The sequence below is a fragment of the Plectropomus leopardus genome, chromosome 23 (assembly GCF_026936395.1).
Source record: "Plectropomus leopardus strain MGB_pleo_1.0 chromosome 23, ASM2693639v1, whole genome shotgun sequence".
Classification (NCBI taxonomy): domain Eukaryota; kingdom Metazoa; phylum Chordata; class Actinopteri; order Perciformes; family Serranidae; genus Plectropomus; species Plectropomus leopardus.
The window spans coordinates 9,576,057-9,598,257 of NC_142198.1; the positions used below are offsets into that span (position 1 = coordinate 9,576,057).

The 22,201-nt window shown below is 38.2% G+C and overlaps 2 protein-coding genes across 6 annotated transcripts in view; both read right to left on the bottom strand.

Annotated features, from left to right (window-relative positions):
* Positions 1–342: 342 nt before the first annotated feature.
* LOC121961805 (uncharacterized) lies at positions 343–9,648 on the bottom strand. Its single transcript, XM_042511838.2, has 12 exons — positions 9,472–9,648; positions 6,950–7,027; positions 6,173–6,310; positions 5,961–6,071; positions 5,520–5,606; positions 5,278–5,316; positions 4,995–5,015; positions 4,676–4,747; positions 3,662–3,760; positions 2,789–2,813; positions 2,615–2,697; positions 343–1,197 (listed from the first exon to the last, which is right to left on the bottom strand). Exons 1-12 carry the CDS (start codon positions 9,530–9,532, stop codon positions 1,184–1,186), a joined length of 828 nt encoding a protein of 275 aa, XP_042367772.2. The 5' UTR covers positions 9,533–9,648; the 3' UTR covers positions 343–1,183.
* A 1,881-nt stretch (positions 9,649–11,529) lies between these two features.
* LOC121961815 (protein phosphatase 3 catalytic subunit alpha) overlaps positions 11,530–22,201 on the bottom strand; it is a 79,449-nt gene continuing 68,777 nt past the window's right edge. For 2 of the 5 annotated variants that reach the window (XM_088074010.1, XM_042511856.2), the window contains 3 exons: positions 21,544–21,641; positions 17,996–18,025; positions 11,530–13,423 (listed from right to left, as the gene is read on the bottom strand). In XM_088074010.1, coding sequence (XP_087930136.1) covers positions 13,221–13,423; positions 17,996–18,025; positions 21,544–21,641 — 331 coding nt within the window. In that variant the 3' untranslated portion in view covers positions 11,530–13,220. Of the gene's footprint in view, positions 13,424–17,995; positions 18,026–19,560; positions 20,981–21,543; positions 21,642–22,201 lie in introns of those variants that run through there. The other 3 variants (XM_088074012.1, XM_042511857.2, XM_088074013.1) reach the window with 2 other exon arrangements.

Here is a 22,201-nt window from a genome sequence, read left to right on the forward strand (position 1 = left end):
TTTAAGGGACTGTTTGTTATTTATGAGATGTATGTCAAATATTTTTTAAGGAGGAGAGACTTGTGTTTTTTAATTTGGCTTTGTGAAGGGGCATATGACTTTAAATGGCTGTTGTATTTAATTCTGCTGATTTTTTAAGAAACATGCCCTCTGAAACCCTTTTTTCTTTACGAATCGTCAAAATTATCAAATATGAGCTTAAAAAATTCATCAAAATCACTTCATTTTAAAAACAAAGTAATACCCCAGCCACCCCCTCCTCTGATAAATAAAGAACAGTCCCTAACCAAAAATAAGTTTAAAATAAGATTTGATTTGATTAACTGAAGTTGTGTGATCAAATCATTTTCTAGTGATTTATTGAAAAAAATGACGTTAAAAACAACACATTTCAGCCATGAAACAGTTCCAGTGTCTTTAAAAGCAATCCCCTGCACCTGCTTTACTTATTCCCTGTGCTTAAATGTTATATTACTAACAAAAACACAATTTTAAAACCACCATTACAGCAAATCCTCATTTAACTACATACATGCACTGGTGAATGTATAGTAACTGTCTTGCAGGGCAAGGTTGTTAACGTAAAAATGTTTTTCAGTGGAGACTCCTGGTGAAATATTGAACAACCTGTCAAAAACAATACTTAACTGAGATAGATAACAAGTACAAATGAAGTACACCTCAAAAGAGCCTGTTTTCATACCATCTTTTGGTGAAGATGAATGATGCGCAAAAAATGAAAACAAGACAAAAACAAAAATGACCAAAATATCATAATCCACAAAATAGTTCAAGGCACATAAATGCTGAGTAACAACTCACCCAAAGGATTATTATAAAACTATGAAGTGATTCATCACATCAAATGTGGATCTGAGGTCAGTGCACTATGCAGAAAATGTGTTTTGTGGCCCAACATGTAGACAAAAATGAGCTAAGCAGCTATAAGTAAGCCTGCTATAGTTGAAAATAACTTTACTCACTCTGAGATTTATGATCACAGTCGCAAACCCTGCTTTGTCAAACTGCTTTCAGCTTTACAGAATCATACATACTCTTCTGCTTCACAAAATGTTTCACAAAAATATTTTAAAAAATCAAACATCTAAACAGTTTCTCCAGACCATCAGTGTGTGGGAGACAGGTGTGACTCATCCATTGGCCGATCTTAATGTCCTTCTTTTTATCTGGCAGCAGCTGAAACATACATAACAACAGAGGCAAGTGATGAAACCACAACCACATCTATGTGATAAAAAAATGACACTTCCATCCAGCCAGAAAAACGATCCAGATAAAGCTCTGAATTGTTTTTTGAGAAGCTCCTTTGTGCTTTTTTGTCAAGGCAACACTAGACGGCAGTGCTGCATTGACTACATGCAGCACAGGAAATCATTTTTAATAATATTTTGGAAGCATGATTAGGAGGTGATACCTATTGTTTCCTCCTTCTGCAGCTTACAATAGTACAGTAATTAAAGCACAACGCACACATGAGCAACATCCAGTGTCCACCAGCCGATCTGGCTAAAAGCGACAGTGACATCACCAGCATCTTTCGGAAAAGTTCAGAGTTTTCCATGTGCAGCCTTTTCTTTTTAGACAGCCGTAAATGCCCGTTCTTTACAGGGAACAATTAAAATACATAAAGAAATACATTTTTCAAAAAGACGCTGACGCTGAGAATAAAAATGCTATGTGGACACAGGCCCTAAGAAGAGAAACGTAGCTTTGATTTTGGGGTGAACTGTCCCTTTAAGTAGAGCTATAATCCACCACTATTCTCATTCTCATTCTCTAATCCAAAAGCTTTCTGAGTTGTACACTTTGCTAACACCAAATCATTACATTATTTTAAATTTGGGGCTGTCTGGAGGGGTCTTTTTTTTGTTGGTACTTGCTGATGTTGACTTTTTAAGTTCACTAAGTCAGTATAAAGGATCATTTTTTGTTAATGAGCTTTGAGTGTGGGATTATGTGTTCTTGTCCAGGTGAAATGTGTTATATATGACTTGCAAGTTTTGCAGTCAGATAAAAATTTATAAATCTACTATCCAAAGAAATCCAGTAGTCGGTAACAACATAAACACGTTCTTCCTCAGCAGAATTCCTAAAGCATGACTCCACTTCCCTCTGACGCTCGCAGCCAAGTCATATCAGCCTGATTGTGTTAGGGAAGGAAGGTAGGACATTTAGTGCCCAGATTTTTTTTTTTTTAAATGGGTGGGGTGAAGTCTGTGTACAAACCACGCAAAAGACATGCGCACCCCAGTGGATGTGCACATGCATTTGCCCCCCCCCCCCAACAAACATGCACAGTGTCTGAGCCACGCTGACATTTACTGACTGCACAATAGCTTCTGTCCAAAATAATCGTGTTTATGTTAGGAAGTCCCTATCTTTCAAGCCCTGCTGCTTGTTTGAGGGTGGAGGTGGCGAAATCACAGGAAACACCTTCTGTTGCCCAGCAAAGGCCCAAAAGCCTGTACAGTACAATGAGATATTAAAAGCCTGCAACTTCCCTGGAATCATAGCGAGTCTGTGTCTGGGAGGAACAGCTTTACCAAGTGATGGAAGAATGCACAAACAGAATGAAGCTGGAAGGGCAGCTCACCGTTTTCTTCTCCGCCTGATGACTTCACTCCGAGGAGCATGACACCGTCTTTGGTGCTTTCAGGTCTGCTCTGGAAAGATGCGCTGTGGAGAGTTAGAGAGACAAAGGGATGAATGCTTTAGCTGTTTGCACACCTTTTTAAATACATCTCACAACAGCAAAGGTCAAACTTACTTCTCAGTTCCGGTGTCAATGGCTTCTGTTGAAGAGGAGACAAAAGTTAGCATCAGCAAACACAAACTGTACTGATCTCATTCAATGTCAAAAATATGCATCTTCTAGGGATGTCCCGATAAGATCAGAATAATCGATATCGGGCCCCATCAACACATTTTTTTAACTGAACAGGATTGGTTATTCTGAGCATGTGCCCCGCCCCATCCTTTGTTTACATCCGCCATCAGACAGGTGTTGTAAACAGAGATCACTATGTGTAGCAAATATTCCTGGTTTATTGTAATGCCGCTACTCCAATACGTAGAAACTGATTTTCTCATGTTCAATTTAAGCTGCTACACCACTTGAAGTGCAACTGAAATTTTTGTTGTTCAATTTTTGAACTAGCCTCACTATAATGCCTAATAGTAAGCAGAACTGCGGCCAGTTTTTATTTGTTGTGACTGGGAAGTTCAGCTATAAAACTACTGTTTTAAACTACTTTAAACTACTGTCCACTTTGTTATTTTGTTGAAAAATGCTGCACTAAATGGAGTTGTGGTCAGAGCTATCAAAATATAGTTTTAGATTATTTACTTTGTCATTTTGTAAAAGTAAAATAAAAAAACATTAGGAACTGTTTTGATGTAGACATTTTTTTCTTGCATTGCACTGCAGAGCAGTTGTATACACTGGATTAATTTTAATCACTTTAAAGTACTTGAAGTGTGCATTGTGCAGCTGTATTATTCAGGTCAGCAGATACTCAGTTTCAAATGACTCAGATCAGGATGTGGGCAAAAACACTTGAATCCCTGTTTTCTTAAGTCAAAATCAAACAATATGCCAGCTCACAGTTGACAGTATACAGATGCACTGTGTGATAAGTACCTGTGTGATCGTGGATCTTCTTGCATTTGAATTTGAGGACAATGGCCACAGCAGCTCCGACCAGGAAGATCGGCAACAGAATCCACCACAGCCTTTTGTCTGAGGGTCACATTTTAAGAAACAGTCGTCAACATCAACGCAGTCTGACTCGCATCTGAAAGATTAATGTTAAACCAAATAGCAGACCAGTGCTGTTGTGTTATTATCAGTATGATTATAAATATTATTTATATTTCTATAATTAATTATCTTTTATATTTATAATGAAAAATGACAGGAGCTAATGAGAAATACACAAAAATAAAAAAATGTGGCTAACAATCAATAAAAATAGAAAACATACTATGAAACAATCCATCTGGTGCAAATTTGAAAATTTTGACTTCTTTTCCTTTTCCTCCCTGGATGGCTTTTGCCTCTTCATTTTCTCTCACTACACTCCCTTGTGTTTGCTTTTTTATAATACAATCTTTTTGTGTTGGTGGGTGGACCCTAAATGACCATTTCAATTTCAAGCCAAATAATGTCATGTTTCATTTCTGAATTGCCAAAATGCTGCCATCCCTACAGGTTTAATATCTAAAATATTGTCAAATAAGTGCTTTGTTTGCCTACTCTGTCTCTCAATCACCAATCACCAGTTAGTATAATGTTATAGTTTGTGGGTTATGGCTGACATGTTAAGTGACTTCCTTTTCCCTTGCTGTGGAGAGGGACTTCTGGAGTACTTTGCTCAGCCTGCTGCCCCAGAGGCCCGGCCCAAGATAAGCAGATGAAAATTGATTGATGGATGGAGGGAAGTTCAGTGACTTAAGTAAATTAGCTTTTTTGGGAGGTACCTCCTCATCAGTGCCGGTCTGACAACCTTTCAAAACAATTCATTTTTTAATTCGCATCCTGCCCCTTGTTACTGAATAGTATTAAAATAGTTTATGGTTTATGGTTTGAGTTCACTCATTCATGTCTTCATATGCAGCATAAGCAGACACAACAAGGTAGTACAGTTTTACTTACCAGAACCTTTTTCTTTATCCTTTTCTTCCTGATTTTCTGGCATCTCTTGAGGTGCAATGGTTCCATGCGATGCTGTCATAACAAAATGATCATCGTCTTAACTGATTAAAGCCAAAAACAACATGACAAAGATTGTAAATCTGGTGGTTTTCCAACTACTATCCACATATATAGATATCATCAGAGTGTGAATTGTATCAACTAAAGAGATGTTGCTTTGTGATTTTATGTCATTTGGCATTACATTTTCATGATGAATGTCAATACATAAATATAAAGAAGTACAAAGAGGAAGAAGTGTACAAATGATATACTGTACCTGAGGCAGTGGTAGCTGTACCTGAAGGGAATAAAGATAATATATTTAGCTGTAGTAAAACACCGTAATTCTAAAATACAGTAAATAAGCAAACAAGCAAACAGTATTTTGTTGGTGGTGATGCTGCCAGTTAATTACTGTAAAATTACTGTGAAAAGATTAACAGTGATTTATGTCAAACTTGGACTACTTGTCTAAATAAAATTTCTTTAACTTTTTTAATAACCTGAAAGGTCTTCAGAAAATCATGATAATAGGCAACTGATGTTACTGCATTACTTACCTTTGCCTGTGTCTGTTTTTTGAATGGTGTCATCGGGTCCTGCCAAAATTCAAAATACATTAATATGGCTCAAAATATAGTTGTCATTTAAAAAAAAAAGGTTCCATCCAGCATGGTTATGCTTCGCTCTCATGCCAGAAAAATACATCATTTATGTTTTACAAATCTTAATAATCTCTTTGATTTACAAAGTACAAAAGCTTCCTTTATTCCCATAATACTTATACCAAATTTCTTTTTACCTGGTGTCAATATTGTCTCAGAGGAGTTTGGGTCAGGGTCGACATGTGTTTGAGTAGATTTTGGTTGAACAGTGTCATTCGCTGTTGCTATGACAAAAGAAAAAAATGTCATGTGAGTATCACAATTTTCAAGCAGTAATTTGTTATTATTTGCTATTATTATAGCTTACACCCTGTAAACAGGGTGTAAGCTATAATTCTTAAGTAACCAATGTTGGATGAACTAATTTCCCAAGCATGGACCCAATGGTGCACATTTTGACATGCCTCATCAGGCCAGTGTTGTAAAAGCATAGTTGTTTGGACATAAAAATATTCAATTAAACTGCTCATTTACATCATAATTGGCAATCCTCAAAACAGTGTTAAAACTGTGATATATTGCTGGAGATCATTGCTGAGTCAATAAAATTTGTAAAATGATTTCAAAGAAAGTCTAACACTCATTGTCCTTCTGAACAAGAGGTGGAGTGATCGTAATCTTGGGGTCTTCAGTTGCTGGTGGAGATGAAATGGTCTTAGGTGCTGGTGTTGAAACCGCTGGTGTTTCTTCTAGGGAGAAAAAATATCAGGAATCAGGAATATGGTCAAATATGTCAAGAGACTATGAGTAAGGAGCTCTAATTTATCTGTCAACCCAAAGGTGCACTCACTGTTGTCGGGGGTTTTGCTGGTGGCACCAGGAGAGGCAGTGGAAGCTACATGACGTTGCGTTGCTGGTTGTGGTGGCGCTGGTGTTGATGCTGCAATTGGGGGTGCTGTTGGTTCTGCTTTTGAGGTTGCTGGTGCTTCTGATATACAAGAAAATGAGGCACTGACGTATAAATGTTTGCATGAGTTCTGTCAAAAATATGAAAACCAGAACTCAACTCTGGTCATGTTTCAATGGAATCCAACGTTACTATTCCGGTGAAAATCACTGGAATAGTAACAGAGGTGTGTATATGTAACAAAGAAAGAAGAGATGCAGGAATGTAAAATCTCAACTCAACACTTTGACCCTTAAAGTGCAGCTTTCTGCTGTATCAAAATGACTTACTTTCTGGCAGAGAGTTACATAAGAAGAATGAATGAATGAATGATAGCCTTACCAACAGTGCAATATGCATTTAAATGTAAGGACCTTAAGTAATAAGTCTTATTTTTTCCTAAACCTAAACAAAACAACTTTCACATTGAGTTCTTTTGTGGGAATTAAACAAGAGGTGCTGGTTGGTGAGTTTTTTTTCTTTGGCAGTATGAGTCAAGCCAGTGTTTTCCCCGTTTCTAACCTTTCTGCTATGCTAAGATAACCAGCTACTGACTGTAGCCTTATATTATATTTAACTTGTACACATCAGAATGCTTTTTATCTTCTCATCATACTCTTCATCAGAGGTACAAAAAAGAAAAACATTTCCCAAAATGTAGAACTATTGCTGTATACTTACCCGGCAATTTTTTGTCTGGTGATGCTGATGTCGGTTGTTTTTTTATTTCAGCTGTCGGGGTTGACTCATCTGATGCATCTGTAAAGCAGACACATATATTTGAGAGATGTTTTTGGTGACAGGTAAAATAAGTAACCAGAAGCTTTGTGGTCACAGTCACTGCGATCACTAAACTGCTACCGACGTCAGAGCACAATATTGAAAACTAAAGTGCTATTTGGATCAGTTTGTCGACGTAAAACATTTCCTGCAGACAGTCTATTTTAGATTCACAGTTGCATATTTGCATCATTCCTGTTTGGCACGACTTTAAAGCTCAGCGACTGAGACAAGGGGCGTGCCCTCGCTCCAAATGTCAGACTAGGGATGAGAAGTCAAGATAGTGGTGGAGGTCATGGCGTGTTGAGGTGGATATCCTCTGCTTGAAGAGCTGCGGCAGTGTGAAGCTGCATCCTGTCCCAGACACACTATTGTTGTCCCCTGACCTAAGCAGCCAAGCATCCTGTCTTCACTGCTGTCAGTTATGATCCCATTCAACATATTTCTTCCCGGAGCAGCCGCTGAAAATCCGACCACATGCAGCTTTATCTGGCTTTTATTTTGGCGTCTTTTTGAATCTAAATTTACGTAATTCGGGACGAATCTGAGTAAATTACAAGTTCTTTAAGTTATTTAATCTAAGGCCATGTCAGGTTGCAAGTCATTAGACCAATTTTCAGGTCTAAGGCCCTATGTCATTACGGACATATAAAAACTTAGTCCTAAGTATGTCAGATCAAGTCACAAGTCCAAGTCAAGTCTCAAATCCTACATTCAAGACACGCCTTCTTTAAGTAATTGCGTACAAGTTACAAATCATGTCAAAAGTCCTATAATTCATTGAAAACAAGTCAAAGTCAAGTCTCACATTCTATAAATCATCCGAGACGACTCTTAGCCAAGCTTAAAGATTTCGGAGCAAGTCACAAATCTTATAACTCGCTGGAAGTAAGTCCAAATCAAGTGTCTAGTCCTTTGGACTATTCGAGACAAGTCTTTAAGCCAAGCTTCAAGTATCTTAGAAAAAGTCACCAGTCAAGCCACTGGTCCCATTTTTATTGGAGATGAGTCCAAGTTAAGTCTCAAGTCCTACAAATCATTCGAGACAAGTCTTTTAAGACAAATTTTAGGTATTTCAGAGCAAGCGAGTCAAGTCACAATTCCTAATTAATTGGAAAACTCATCTGAGTTGAGTCTCAAGTTCTATTTTAGTGGAAACAAGTCCAAGTCAAGTCTTTGGTATGTAGGAGCATGTCTCAAGTCAAGTCCCAAGTCCTATAAATCATTCAAGCCAAGTCTCCAAGTATTTAGGAGCAAATGATAAGTCAAGACTCAAGTCTTATAAATGATTTGATAGTGAAGTCTTGATGCAAATCTCAAGTTAGAAAAGTCTTTCAAAACAAGTTCAGGTCAACTGAAGTCTCAAGTATGTTAGCACAAGTGTAAATCAAAGTCTCAGATCCTTTGAGTAAAGCCTTAAGTCATGTCTTAAGTCCTTTAGGGCAAGTCCAGTTTCAAGTCATTGTTGGGAGGTCAGTCTTAAGAGAAATGTTTGTTAAATTTCTCCTTTTTGCTTTTCTCTATGTGTTTTGGAGGGAAAGAAAAGCTCATAAAGATGAGTAAAAATGCCTCTGCAGGGTGAGGAGTAGCCAGGGCGAGGGTGTTTCCTCCAGATGTTTACTGCTAAACGCTGGAAGTAGATTTGTTGCCAGCTGGGACGTTTAGGTCTCAGGACAATGATCAGTTGTCCATGTGAGAGAGAGGGCAGTTTGGTTCCCACTGGCTATCTGCTGTTAGATCACCTATCTGCCCAGCGCAGGACAGATAAAAGTTCTTTTGGCTCCGCAAAAGGAAAACAAACACATCAAGAACCACCCTCTTTTTCCTTTCCTTCAACCAAGACACACTCGTGCGTAACTTTGCCACTTTTCTTTTCCACGTTTGATATCTTATGCTCATAATAAAAACATTTGGCACCTTCATATGGCACAGTAATAGTTCTTCTTACTTGTTAGTGTAGAGGACAAGGACAGACAGACAGACAGACACACACACACACACACACTCACACACACACACACAGAGCTTATCTCAGCCTGAATTAACGGAAATGCACTCTTTGATGGGATGTCTCTGAGGTACAGTTCAAAGTGTGTCTTTTGAACAACAGTGGGATCTTTATCTTTGCACATACCAAATCAAAACTAGATTGCGTCAGACTTCGTAAAAGAAAACGTATGAAAGGATCAATGAGAACAATCAGAATAAGTGTTTTGATTTTTGCACAATTTTTGCTGTAAATCAAGTTTATAGGAGACCCTGATTATGTATGACATCACGCATCAGTGAAGAAGGGAAGTTTTAACCCTCTCTGCACTTACAATGCACCAAAACAAGGTTGAAATTTGTTACTTAAAGAGAGCTGAGGACATCTGAGGATTCCACGAAATTTAAGCCAAAAGTAGACTGAATGGTTCCCTCACCTGATATGCAGACATGGACAGATGCTAGCACGAGGAGGACAAGAACCCTGATGGTCTTCATGGTGATTCTGCGGCCGTAAACTCCTCCGACTTCTTCCTCGGACTCCAACTGAGTGGCCAGTGGAATAGGTGCTCGGGGCGCTCTGCTGCTGATGCTTATTTTGGCACTTCCTTTAGATAGGGGAGGAAATTCACTGGCTTCCCTCCCTGACGTTAAAGTGGGTGGTTGCGGAGACCAGTGCAAGGCAGGCCAGTGGGTGCACCTACATCCATTGAACTGGAATCTCAGTTTGGAGTAATGTGTTTGACTGCATTGCTCAACTCCAGTCTCTTATTTTTTTCCTGCTATGGCACCACTTGAGCAACTGGGAGGAGACTGGGACCTACTGGTACAAAAACAATTTCATTTACGATCACTCAGGTGAAGAGTGTTAGCAAGCTTTAAATAAACGATATGGTATCCAAGACCTGTGTGTAAGTAATCACATGGTAAGAATAAACAGAGGTAAAGTGCTGTGGAATAAGAGATTCAGAAGCAGAGATCACTCGCATCACATGCACACACACACTGCCATACATCTTCGATTTAAAATAACTGCATGCATCAACAAACAAACACAAAACACAATAACAAAATGGCTGCATGTTTTCTTAAATAATGATTGGAACAGATGGAAAGAGCCGAGCTTTGACAGCCCAGGGGAGCTGCTCAAATACCAGCCATGACGTTTTTGCTATTCTTCATTGTTTATGCTACAGTGCCTCCAGAAAGCATGGAGATGACCTTAGATGGGTCACTGTGCAGACTTGAACTTTCTGTTCATCAGTTATGCTGATAGGGTAACCAAAATATTGTGTAATTTCATGACATGCACAATTATCATGACTATAGATCTAATTTATGGACACAACACCAGGAAGAGGATTTTTTTTTACCACTAAACATAAGACATATGCTACCAATCTTCAGTTTTCAGCAATCAGACACCTTTCACATGCATTTAAACCTCCGAAACCTTCCCGAGAAATTTGGTTTGATATCTTTCAAAAATATGGGAATAATTGCTAGGCCATGGACACGTCATGGCATTATTAATTTAGGTGGTGTTCCCCTTAATTTTTTTATCTGACAATGTTTTTGTCTAAGACGGTCTTCAGATTATCCCTCTGAGGCCACAAAATCTAGCTCCTGTTTTTTGGCCCTCCGGTAAAAAAACAGGATGCCAGAGTTTACTTCCTTTCATTTGAGCATTGTGTTTGATTTCAGCTGAAGGGACTAAAGAGAGACACTTAGGGAACCAAGGAGAAGAAAATGTTGGCTGCTTAATCAAATTACAGCCATATATATGTCAGAGTGATTTATTTATTTTGACAACTAGGTCACATGTTTTTTTCTCTGGTAGCCTGATTGATTATCCACTCATATTTAAAGATTGGGAGTTTGATTTTGTACATTTCTAGGGGGCAGAACTGCCTAGACATATATTTGTCTGTGTTATAAATAAAATCTAATGTAAAAAATGCAGAATTTGATCTTAGCAGAGAAAGCCTGCAAATATTTGTCTCCTGTGTACTCAAGTATGCTTGCACAATCTTTGGCTTAGTCTCTGTAGTTTAATCAAAGAAGTCACTAAGGTTGATGAAGAGGAAACACCTTTGTTGCCAAACTGCCAAGGAGCAATTTCCCCATCTACTTACTGACCGGTCAATGCCAAATTCTTGAAAGGGACCGGACACAGCGGAGAAAAACACCAAGACTCGATTACAGAGACTGAAGTCATTGCAGTGTAAGGATGATAGCTCTATATGGAATATAGTATGTGGAGAGATCTTAAAGTTCCCGTTTCAAACATCTAACCCCTTGTTGACCTCTGAGGTGTTGGTTAAATATTGTGACTCCATTGTCAGTGCCTGATTTCCTTGCAAATTTGAATTAAGGCTGATGTTGAATGCATTTCCTGTAATCTTGCTGGAAAATACAAACCATCACGTAGCCAAATAATACAGCTTTACACACCCACGATGCAAAACAAAAAAAAAGCCCCAAAGGACTATGTGTATTGTGTACTTGATTTTATTTTACATGGTTGCATATTCATTTAGCAGAGGACTGTAGGACAGCCTGAGTCACACACACTCACACACACATACAGGAGAAGCATTTCAAGTTGAAATTCATGCACATTTTTATTGAACAGTTATATAAAATACTTTTCATAGTTGCAAGTGCATGCCTCATCTGCCAACGGTTTTGAAGTTAAATTACAAAAGCAAGGCTTCATGTCGTGTAGTGAATTACTTGGGCACTTAAGCAGTTCTTAAAAAAGATCGAAGTATTTTTTTTTCTTGTTTCATCTTAAAGTATTGAGCAGTATCAAACCTGTAACTGATATACAAAGCAGAGTTCCAAATAATAATAGTTATAATAATCAAATTACACTTTTCTGTGGCACATTTACAAAACAGAACAAAACCGATTTTACCTGTTATATGACACAAACAGCTAATCATGCATTTTTGAGTTACACGTGTAACCACACACCTCACAAGAATTGTCAAACATGCGTAATAATTGGACTGTGTGCACTTACAAGCGCAGGTTAAAAATATGATTTCTCATCCATCTTAGATAATTAAATGCTTCAATTACAAAAAGAAGTTGAAGGCATAGAGCATCATGGTGTTAATTGAAAGTATGCAGGTATACATTTCCAGTATATGTTCACTAAAGCGCAATATATTTCAAAACAGGCCTCCACAGCCAAGGTATTCAGATTTTCTATTTCCTTTGTTTGATTTTTATAAAACATGCATAGGCAGACACTTTATTGTATTCTTTTTTTTTTTTACACAATATAGGTTTCTCTATTTTTACTTTGTTCGCAATACTTAAAAAGAGAAAAATTAACACTCAATTCCAGCAAGCCACGATAAATCTACCCCCCCACCCCTTCCAAAAAGAGACAAAAAATAAACATATTTGCAAATGATAGATAGGTAAATGTAAATTCCAGTTATGAAACTCAAGAAAATAGGTATTCATTACCGAGTTATTTAGCCATTATACAGAAAAATCAGGTCAAAGCACACACCAAAAGAACCTGAGGTAAGCATAATATGTACAAAACCATAAAACGTTCCATTATTTGGCATTTCGACAACATTGCAACATTCTTTTTAAGACTGCCTAATTAATTTCAGAGCTATTTTATAAGAGTAGCAAAACAAAAAGTTATCAATAAATAGTCCTTATTTAGTTTGTACACCCTTATATGTTAAAAACATTATCTCATGTTCTGTCCTTTTTAGTGCTGTATTTTTGTAAACGTACAATAGTTAGTAAGAAGTTACACGACTTTCCGTTTCGGTGTAAATGAGCAAGGGTCTTTCAAGAAATAAAAGAAAAATGAATCACCTTTAAGATCTTGCTATCGCTCTGTCTCTCTCTCTCTCTGACATACTGCGGTGTGGTGGAGAATCAAGCGCAATAAAGGCCTGACTGCTCAGAAATGTGACCCGGCAATAACTTAGCAGATTTGACTATGAACTAATATTTCGAAGGCATATCCAAAGACTAGAAAGTGAGATGTCCCCCCAGTGTGAGCCATAGATGCCTCCCCCCCTCCACTCTCTAACTCTCCCCCTCCTTTCTACTCTTTCACCCTTTGCCCCTTTTCTGTGGTAGCAGGCCGTGATGAGGCTGGGGGCGACGCAGCCCCGTTGGCCAAGGTGACTCCGGCTGCTGGCCTTCACTGGATGTTGCTGCCACTGCTGGTGCTTCCCTTGGCGTCTGTGCCGTTGGTCTCCGAGGACAGGGCCTTGTTGAGGGAGTTGAGGCTGGCGTCCGAGGGCAAGGCGTCTCGCCGTGGAGGCATCCTCTCGTTGATGCGATCCAGCCCCTTTGCCTCTTCGAAGCTGGTGATCTTGTGTTGAGGTGAGAAGCCTTTGATGGCTGTTGAGATGCAAGAAAAAAAGGAAAATAGGGGAGAAATCAGGAGCGGTTTAAGAGGGGAGAGATTAAATGATTACAAGAATGGGGGGTCACACTTGCTCACATTCACCCACACATCACCAGATTTGGCTTAGCTTTGGTTTGGGTCATGGAATTGTTATGACCAAAATTTGTTTAACTGACAAAACTGCAACATTTAGACATATCTGCTGGCTAATTTAACTGCAAGTCATCCTTCAATATGAGTAACTGAAGGGCCTGTTAACACTACTAATAACTGCCTCATGTTGATCCTAAAGGCCCTGACACACCAGACAGACATCTAAGAACTAGCTGTGACAAAGGCTGACCGATGTGTTGCAACACGTTGCCTGCGTCTTGGCCAATAACTTGTGCTTGAACACACTGCAAAGACTACAGGCAACGGCCAACTACCATGTACGTTCTGCACCTCTGTGAGAGGAAATACCCGCCCCTACCAGCAGTTAGCGTTAGTCTGTATTCATCGTTTAAAAATGGAAATGGAATATCTGTCATGACGGATTCAAGATACTAGTTAGCATTTAGCACAAAACCCAATTTCATGAGGACAAAAGATATTTACTGTGCACTCCTAACAATAACACACAATAACAAACTGTTTCTGCTTAAGAACTTAATGGCTAAATAAAAACTTCTTACCTGATATAACAAGGTTGTTTTGATCTCATCTCTATCTTCTTGACTTAAGTCGTCTGTTTGCTTTTTTCACTCCCTTTTTCTCTTCTCATGCACTGAGCTGAACTGCCAGAACGATTTCTCTTAATGACGGGCTCTGCGGCCGATTCCACATGCTAAATCGGCGTAAAAATGGCTGACTAGTGCCAACGGTTTGACACACGGTGAAAACTAGGGTAACGGCCCAGCATCAATCGATAGTTGACCTATGGCTTGGTGTGTCAGGGCCCTAAAGACCTTACATTACAGGAATAGTTCATCATTTTAAAAAATATGCTTCTTAGAATGGAGTTTCAAGAGAAGATCTATTCATGATATTTAGCATTAATATTGAAAAGAGGAAAGGAGCTAGCCTGGCTCTGTCTGAAGCTAACAAAATCTGCCTATAGAAAAAAGCTCAGCAATTAAAATTTTAAATTACACTGTTTACTCCACATTAAAACTAAATTTGTGATATTAAATGTTTTACTTTTTCCTTGCAGATCATAAAAAGTATTTTTGACCACTGTAAGTTAGCAAAGCTAAGCTAACCGTCCCTGACTGTGGCCTTACATTGAACAGATGTTTATGAGAAAGGTAGCAATCTTCTTATCTAATTCTGCACAAGGAAGTGAATTAAATTGCATATTTCCCAAAATATCCATCAATTCCTCCATGTGGACATACAAGTGTGCATGATGTGACACAAATCTGCACTATTGAACCGTTGATGTGGTTGTATAAATGTGTTATGGTTTGTTTTTTTCATGAACAAACAGCATGTATTGCACATCATTTTTACATATTCATCATTTTGAATGTTTGGTGTTTGATAACAGATGAATGATTACTATAAAAAAGGATATGACTCATTTTTGTGAAATGACAACACATTAACACCATTTATCATAGTTTCAAAATGATATAACTGCACAGACAAAAGGATTACATAATCCTTCTAAATCTACAGAGGGCACCTCTGGCATCAGGGTCAACAGGTTTTCACTGTGCTGTCAATCTGAGCTTTGATCACTAAAACTGAACAATCTAATGGCCGTCTTCTACTGCTACTTTTTAAATCTTAAACAAACCGTATGCGCACTAAAATATAGCTGGAATATCTTGACTTGGGCACATCCCAGAACACCTGAGGACCCCAAACATCCAGATCACCCCGTCACGTCACAGATTTAAAAAACGACAAAAAGGGAAGAAGGAGAATGATCAAAAGACAAAAAAAAAAAAAGAACGAGGGGAGGGGAAAAATAAACACTAGAGTGGAGCCCACTGAGACATTCACTTCCACAAAATAGAACCACGTTGAGACTGAGCTCACGTACAAAGACACTACAGAGGTACTTGGGGTGCTAACGACTTGTTTAGTCTGCTTGGAGCATGCAGCAATTAAGGGATTACTGGTTATTATGAGGGGTGGAGGTCACAATAGACTGGAGTTACAGAAAAACTAGATGCAATTGAACTGAATATTGGAATTAGAAGAAAGAATAGCAGCTGGTTTCTGAAATTACCACTGAGATGAATACAACTAAGCTGATAAAATGGCAATGCATTTTTCAACTTAACGCTGTTTTATTCACTTCAATGGGATTCAGAAATATTTCCTTGTTATTCCAATATTCAGCTTGATCGAGTTTCCTTTCAGCTCATTTTAACTCCAGAACTTACAAAATGTTGTGACTTCCACCTTTCATAAAGGTCATGGTAATAACTATGATTGCAAAGAAGATGACCCTTTTCTAAAATGCCATTTTAGACGACAAATTGGGGAGTGTGGAGAGGGGCAAGATGGGTAGCGTAGTTGTGTTGCTGCATAGCACAGGTCAGACACAGGTTATTAGCAGCTCACAGGAAAGAACACGACACAGCAGGGCCACAGAGGATCCACATGGAGAGAGAAGCAGAGAAGTGTCTCGACACTACAATGGACTGTCCTCTAATGGAGCTAAAGAGGAAGTACTGGACAATTCCAACGTAAATAGCAGCTGACAAACTACTATTTAGCTTGCAGTTGAGGTTGTTCTTGCGCCAAAGGCGATGTAAATACATTTTTTTTGGAGAGAATCCAATTTGGATTCCAAAGCCTCCTGTGGAGCATTTGACTCTATTAATTCAGATCTATGGAAAACTGCAGTATTATTTCATGATTACAAAAGCAACAACAATGCACAACTGCTTCAGTCGTTTCAAAGGGGAAACACCATTATAAGCTTTCATAGCAAGACTTCACTGGATTGTGTGAGCGCAGAGCAGGGGGCACACTATCATAATCACAGTAAAATTACTGTGTTGAGTAATTTTAATTAAATACTTGTTTGTTTAAGGGACTCCCTCCCTCTGACAAACTTAACACAGCTTGAGATAAAAGGACAAGTGCAACCTGCCACACGACTGAGTAGTCGGAAACTTTATTATTTCACACAAATCCACTGATTCCTTCTGTGTCTGCATTCTACAAGATGTTAGGGTTATGTACCACAAGATGTGTCATCAAAAATTATGCTTCTAGCAGTTTTTCTTAAGAACTGGGACAAAACCTTTTTTATTTATTTTTCAACTTTTACTCATAATTAGGCCAGGAAAAGATATTTTTAAAAAAATATCAAAGTCTTGACTATTAAAATGGTCAACGGTCAATGGTCAATGGGCCAACGTTCCAGTGATTTCATTTTTCAACAGGATTGACAACAATGTATATATTTATTAAATATTAGCATAGTCAGGAAGTCGGTATTTTGTTTTTTCTTTTCAAAATTGCTAAAAATTCTCTCAATGCTAACCATTTTAAACCATAAGTCTTACTTAGTTTTGATATAGACGGGCTACGGAGATGATATGTTATGGTTAAGACATGCCCGATAACAATATCATTTAATCAATTTATCAAAAAATAGAACTTACCAGTACTGGAGGAGCATACCTTCGCATTTGGAAATTGTGACATAACTTACTCCTTTTATGCCTGATTAAATAAAAAAAAAATAAAATAAAAAAAAAATTCATAAAAAATATATATTTTAAAACCAAGATGACTTTAAAAGTGCATTTTTTACAGTGGTGTTATCAGTGCGTGCTGTTAGTTTTAGATTTTAAAGGCTTTTAAAACATTTTGTAATAGTGGGAAGTTGAGAACTCTTGTTGTGAACACTTCACGGTGTTTTCTGGCACAGGGCAGGTTTTGACGATACAAAAATGAAAGCAGAAAATAAACTATTTTATAATCACATTTATTTCATAACTACTTAATGTGGTTAGGTTAGGTTTTTTTTTTGGTAGGACATGATTTGTCCCAGTTCTCAAGAATGGGTGCTAGACAATATCTCCTAGTGTCTATAGTCTAGCCCTGCTGGATGCAGTATGTTGGTCCAGCTGGTGCCTCTGTATCTGGTAAAAAGCTCATTACAGCTGCCAGACGACCTGATGATGCCCATTTATTTACACCTCCCACATTATGTGAGTGTGAATGTGCTTCCTTCAGTGAAATATCTGTCCTGGACCTAGATTGTCTGATCATTTTCCATGAAAGACACATAAAAAGTGATATTTAAACTTCTGAATTACAAAGCAAAGTATAGCTATAGTGTTCTCGACATAAAGTATTTGCTTTGCACTCACTCCAAATCACAGTGGGATTTTTGAAATCTGTGCTATGAAATACATTCCCCTTTAAAACATGTGTGACCACAGGATTTCCTAATTACTTACTTCTTTTTTCTCTGTTAATACTATGCCACATTTTGTTAGCCCAAACACCCAACACACTCTATTCAAGCACCAGCGAAATGGATGAAAACCCAGCGGAGACCCCCAGTCTATTGCCATGAAGAGCAACAGAAGAGGGCAGCCAGACCCATTTACCTTCGTCAGCCTCAATAGCTTCAATAGTAGCTGAAGAGAAGAAGAGGGGGGTTGCAAAACGAATGAGAGAAGTGAGCAGAGGAGTTCATTTTGTCCTAGGAACAAGTCAATGAGCAGCAAAGACAGCCAATGCCGACAACAGAGGTTAACGTCATCTCCACATTTTATGACAAAGGACACATGGATGTTAGTGGAAAGGGTGAGAGAAGGAGGAAGAGGGATGAGCCTTAGCTTTTTGATGAGTTCCAGATCTGTAAAGGGAAGGTGACACATGTTTGTGGCAGCGAACGACCTCATGGAGAGGATTGCATCTTTGAGGTAAAGTTTGACAAAAGAATCAATGTAGTGATAGAAAAAAAAACAATACTGCAAGGACGAACACTGATACCAAATACTACACGTTAAAGCTTGAGTATATTCGTTTTTTACTGTTACGCAAATAAGAGCATACATGGAGAAGGAAATAGGACGAATGGAAAACAGGGATAAGGTGGTATGTGTGTTTGTGGATTTTAATGGCTTCATTGTTAATGTAAGATCGAAGCGCTGTGGACACATGGAGCGGTGTTACTGCTGTGTTGTGTGCGACATGAAGCGGCATCTGGAACTGCAGGATCAGCATCTTTTGATATGATATATCAAAAATGCTGGCTTACTTTTTGTGAAGTGCAAGGGGAGGAAAAAACAACCTTTGGTGTTTAAAAAACCACTTACCAATTTCTTAGTCGCCCTTAAGATTAAAATTAACATACAGTACAAGTGTGTAAAATCAGCTTTACACAAAGACAGGGATGAGGCAGGAGGTGACAGCAAAGTAACAGCTATACGGTACTAAAGACTACGGGACACACTACTATGAGGATGAGAAAAAATTTACAAAAAGGCACAAGAGCAACAAACAGAAATGGTTGATGAAGTCAACATTACAGTAGAAGCACACTGGTGTCTGCTTTAAAGAAGGGGAGCAATGTGATTCTACCAATGTTGCAACAGGAATCTCTGAACATCACTCTACCTTCACTGGGGTTCTCTTTAATGTCAGCTGCTTCCAAAAGGCTAAAACAAATACCCTTTAACTTCCACAAACATATGTGTTGATCCTCAGGACCACAATTATTATGTAGGCCATCAGCAGAAACACAGTTCAAGAGGTGCTAGTGTGTTAAGTGGTGTTAAACCTAATACAGAACTCTAAAAAATAAACAGATCATATTTTTAAGAGGGGCTGTATGACATACCTAACTAAGTGTACGCTATCTTTAAAATAATTTATCTTCTCTACCTTATGATTAGAAGCCCTTTCCAGAGTGGAACTGAAATGAAAGTGTAACTTTAAAGCCAGACCCCATTGAAAAAACAGTAATTTTAACGCTTTAATGCAGGCATGTCAAACTGGTCCACAGGGGGGCCGGTGTGGCTGCAGGTTTTTGTGCCAACCAACCAAGAGCACACAGTTTGACCAATCAACTGTCTGAAGACGGAGATCAGTTGATTAAATGAGTCAAGTCTGGTGTGCTGCTACTTGGTTGGAAACAAAACCTGCAGCCACACCGGCCCCCCTGTGGACCAGTTTGACATGCCTGCTTTAATGTAAAGCAGTGAAAATACTCTAAATACAGCATACACTCAAATTATTATTTTTTTTTCTGTGGCTAAAGGTTGTTTTGTTGCTGGCCCCCATTCACAGCAGTACATTACTTAGCCTCTGTGGAGGCACTCCTATTCCTACAAACTTGGGGCACGCTGACTATCACCTGCTGTAGGGTATAAACTGACTATGGATAAGTACCTCATATAAATCCACTTTTAATGTATCCCTGCAAAGACTGCAAAAGAAGCCCTGTCACGAATCAGCGGAGCTTTATAATAGAGCATCTTATTCTCCCTAATAGAGATACGCAGAATTGCCAACTTTGTCCAGATGTTATTTTGTTCCACTTTGGTCACTTCTCCTCACACCCGAGGTCACAAATCAAAACTCACAATGCAGTTTTAAACGGGCAGAATCTGCGCACTGCGTACTGAACAATATTCTGTAGCATGATTTCCAGAAAAGTTTCAAATTTTTGGTTTGCTCTTCTGCTGTTTGCATCATTCTATCTAGTCCCAATATCTTCCAAAAATAATGTTAGTGATATATGTTAAAGCTTAAACTGAGTGCTGTTGTCTTTTAAAGTTAGTCCACGGAAATTATGAAATGAAAAATGGCACATTCTCTCATTTTAAAAATAAGAAGTTATCTTCATCGAGACAAAACACACTTGCTGAATTCCATTAAATCAGTTTTGCTATCGTGTTACTTTGTTTTTAGCTTCTAATGTCAGTTTAAATGAGTAGTGACTCCAGTGTATAGTGTCACAAACTCAGATTTTGATTTCGACTTCTACCATCGTTCTCTGATTGTTATTTGTTTCAATGGTTGCTATTCAGTAAATTTTACATGAAGAGATACTTATTCTTATAAAGATAAGAAATATTGCTTTTTAATGTAAAAAAGATTGCTTTATATCATATTTCATTGCAAAGCAACTGTGTGAATTTTGGAAAGTGCTAGCTGATGCGTGAGAACCTGTGAGAGGAGAGGGAAGTTGTCTGGATTTCTGCTTTATTTTGTAAAGGAAAGGCAGACAGCAGGTATCCCCCTTTCATTCACAGTTGCTTGTGTCAATTCCAATTCATCCTCTGAATCGCAGAGAGTCCCGCGTCTATCCCGACGGAGCACTGCTGAGATCCACAACTAGTCCTCAAATTTGGACAATAAAGTGACCATTTCTATCAGATGTCCCAAGTAAATTTGAAGTGTTTGTAAAAAATGTTTCCAGAACGCCTTGTTGCAGCAGCTTGTCAAACTCATTTAGGGAGTATTTGGAATTCAACATAAGAGGGTGGACTGAACTCTAAACTTGTCTCACAAGAAAAAAAAAAAAAATAAAGGAAAAAAATAACACAACAGAATACTTGCACAACCGATTATACCTGCAGTTTCTAGAAAGAAAGGAGAAAGAAAAAGATACAGGTAATATTTGAGATAAAACCAGTGGAATACAGAAAGAGACGGGGAGACAGGGTATTAATGCGAGACATCAGGAGGGAGACACATTAGAGAAGACAAAGGGACAAAAGAAATCTGCTGAATTTATCTGGCATTGTTTGTAAAGAGGAGACTATCTATAGGAAGTGTAACTTAATATTATATCACTTTTTATCCAGGAGAAAATACTACACTGAACTGCAGTTGAAATAAAAGCTCCATAGAGCAGCTGTTGTTGTTTGGAAGTATTTCACTAAAACATACAGTATAGAAAGGATACTAAGTAAAGCTACCAAACATGTAACTACACTTAAAGCATTACTTTAAGGCAGCAATTTCAAATTCCTTGACCATCACTGAGGGAAAAGGAAAGGGGTCTGTAAATACAGTATTCCCTAAACACTGAGCTAGCATTTTATTCAGAGTATTGCTGTGTAAGCGCATTTATTATGTGTGTGTGAGAATCCGTTCTGGGGGCCAAAGCTGGGGGTCTCGGGGTACTTGGTGACAGTCTTACCATTCTGCAGCTTTTCTTTGCCACCGGACAGCACTCCGCTTGGTAGCATGCCTGTTGGGGTCAGTCCCTTCAGTGTCAGCACGCTCTCACTCTCCTCTCTGAAATATAAACACAGAAATATACACATTATCTACTGGGTATTACTTCCTTGGAGCTCATTTTATTATGAAACAATCAAAAATTTGTTTGTTTTGTACAATCTAATGTCGTCTAAATCAGTCGTGTCAGCCCTTTCACTTAAGGGACCTCTTTTTATTACTGTGTACCAACTACCCCTGACTAAGGGACATGCTTTTTGGATAATTTATATTATATTAAATGCATAACAATGACAGTATACATAACAACTGATAAAGTGCACAATTAATCCAAATAATGATTGCAACAACTGGAGAAGTTTGGGTTAAATGAGCAATTTGGATCAATTTTGAGCAGATTATTTCTAAATACTAAGCACTAAATTAGAGATAACTTTTCTACTGCTAATACATTATTAATATTATTTTAATTTTAAGCAGTCATTTGTACTTTAAAGGCTTCACTTGTCAACCACTTCAGAATTTTCTTCTCCATTAATTTTCTTTTAAGTTTCCTTACACCCTTCTAGAAGGCCTTGTTGTGTTTTTGCTACCTTAAAATTAGCTGTTTTTATCTAATT

Coding starts and splice junctions, on each gene's coding strand:
- LOC121961805 (XM_042511838.2), bottom strand. CDS start 9,532: ATGAAGACCATCAGGGTTCTTGTCCTCCTCGTGCTAGCATCTGTCCAT. Junction 6,311..6,949: donor ACCAGACAAAAAATTGCCGG/GTAAGTATACAG, acceptor CTTGTATATCAG/AAGCACCAGCAACCTCAAAA. Junction 6,072..6,172: donor CAGCAAAACCCCCGACAACA/GTGAGTGCACCT, acceptor TTTTCTCCCTAG/AAGAAACACCAGCGGTTTCA.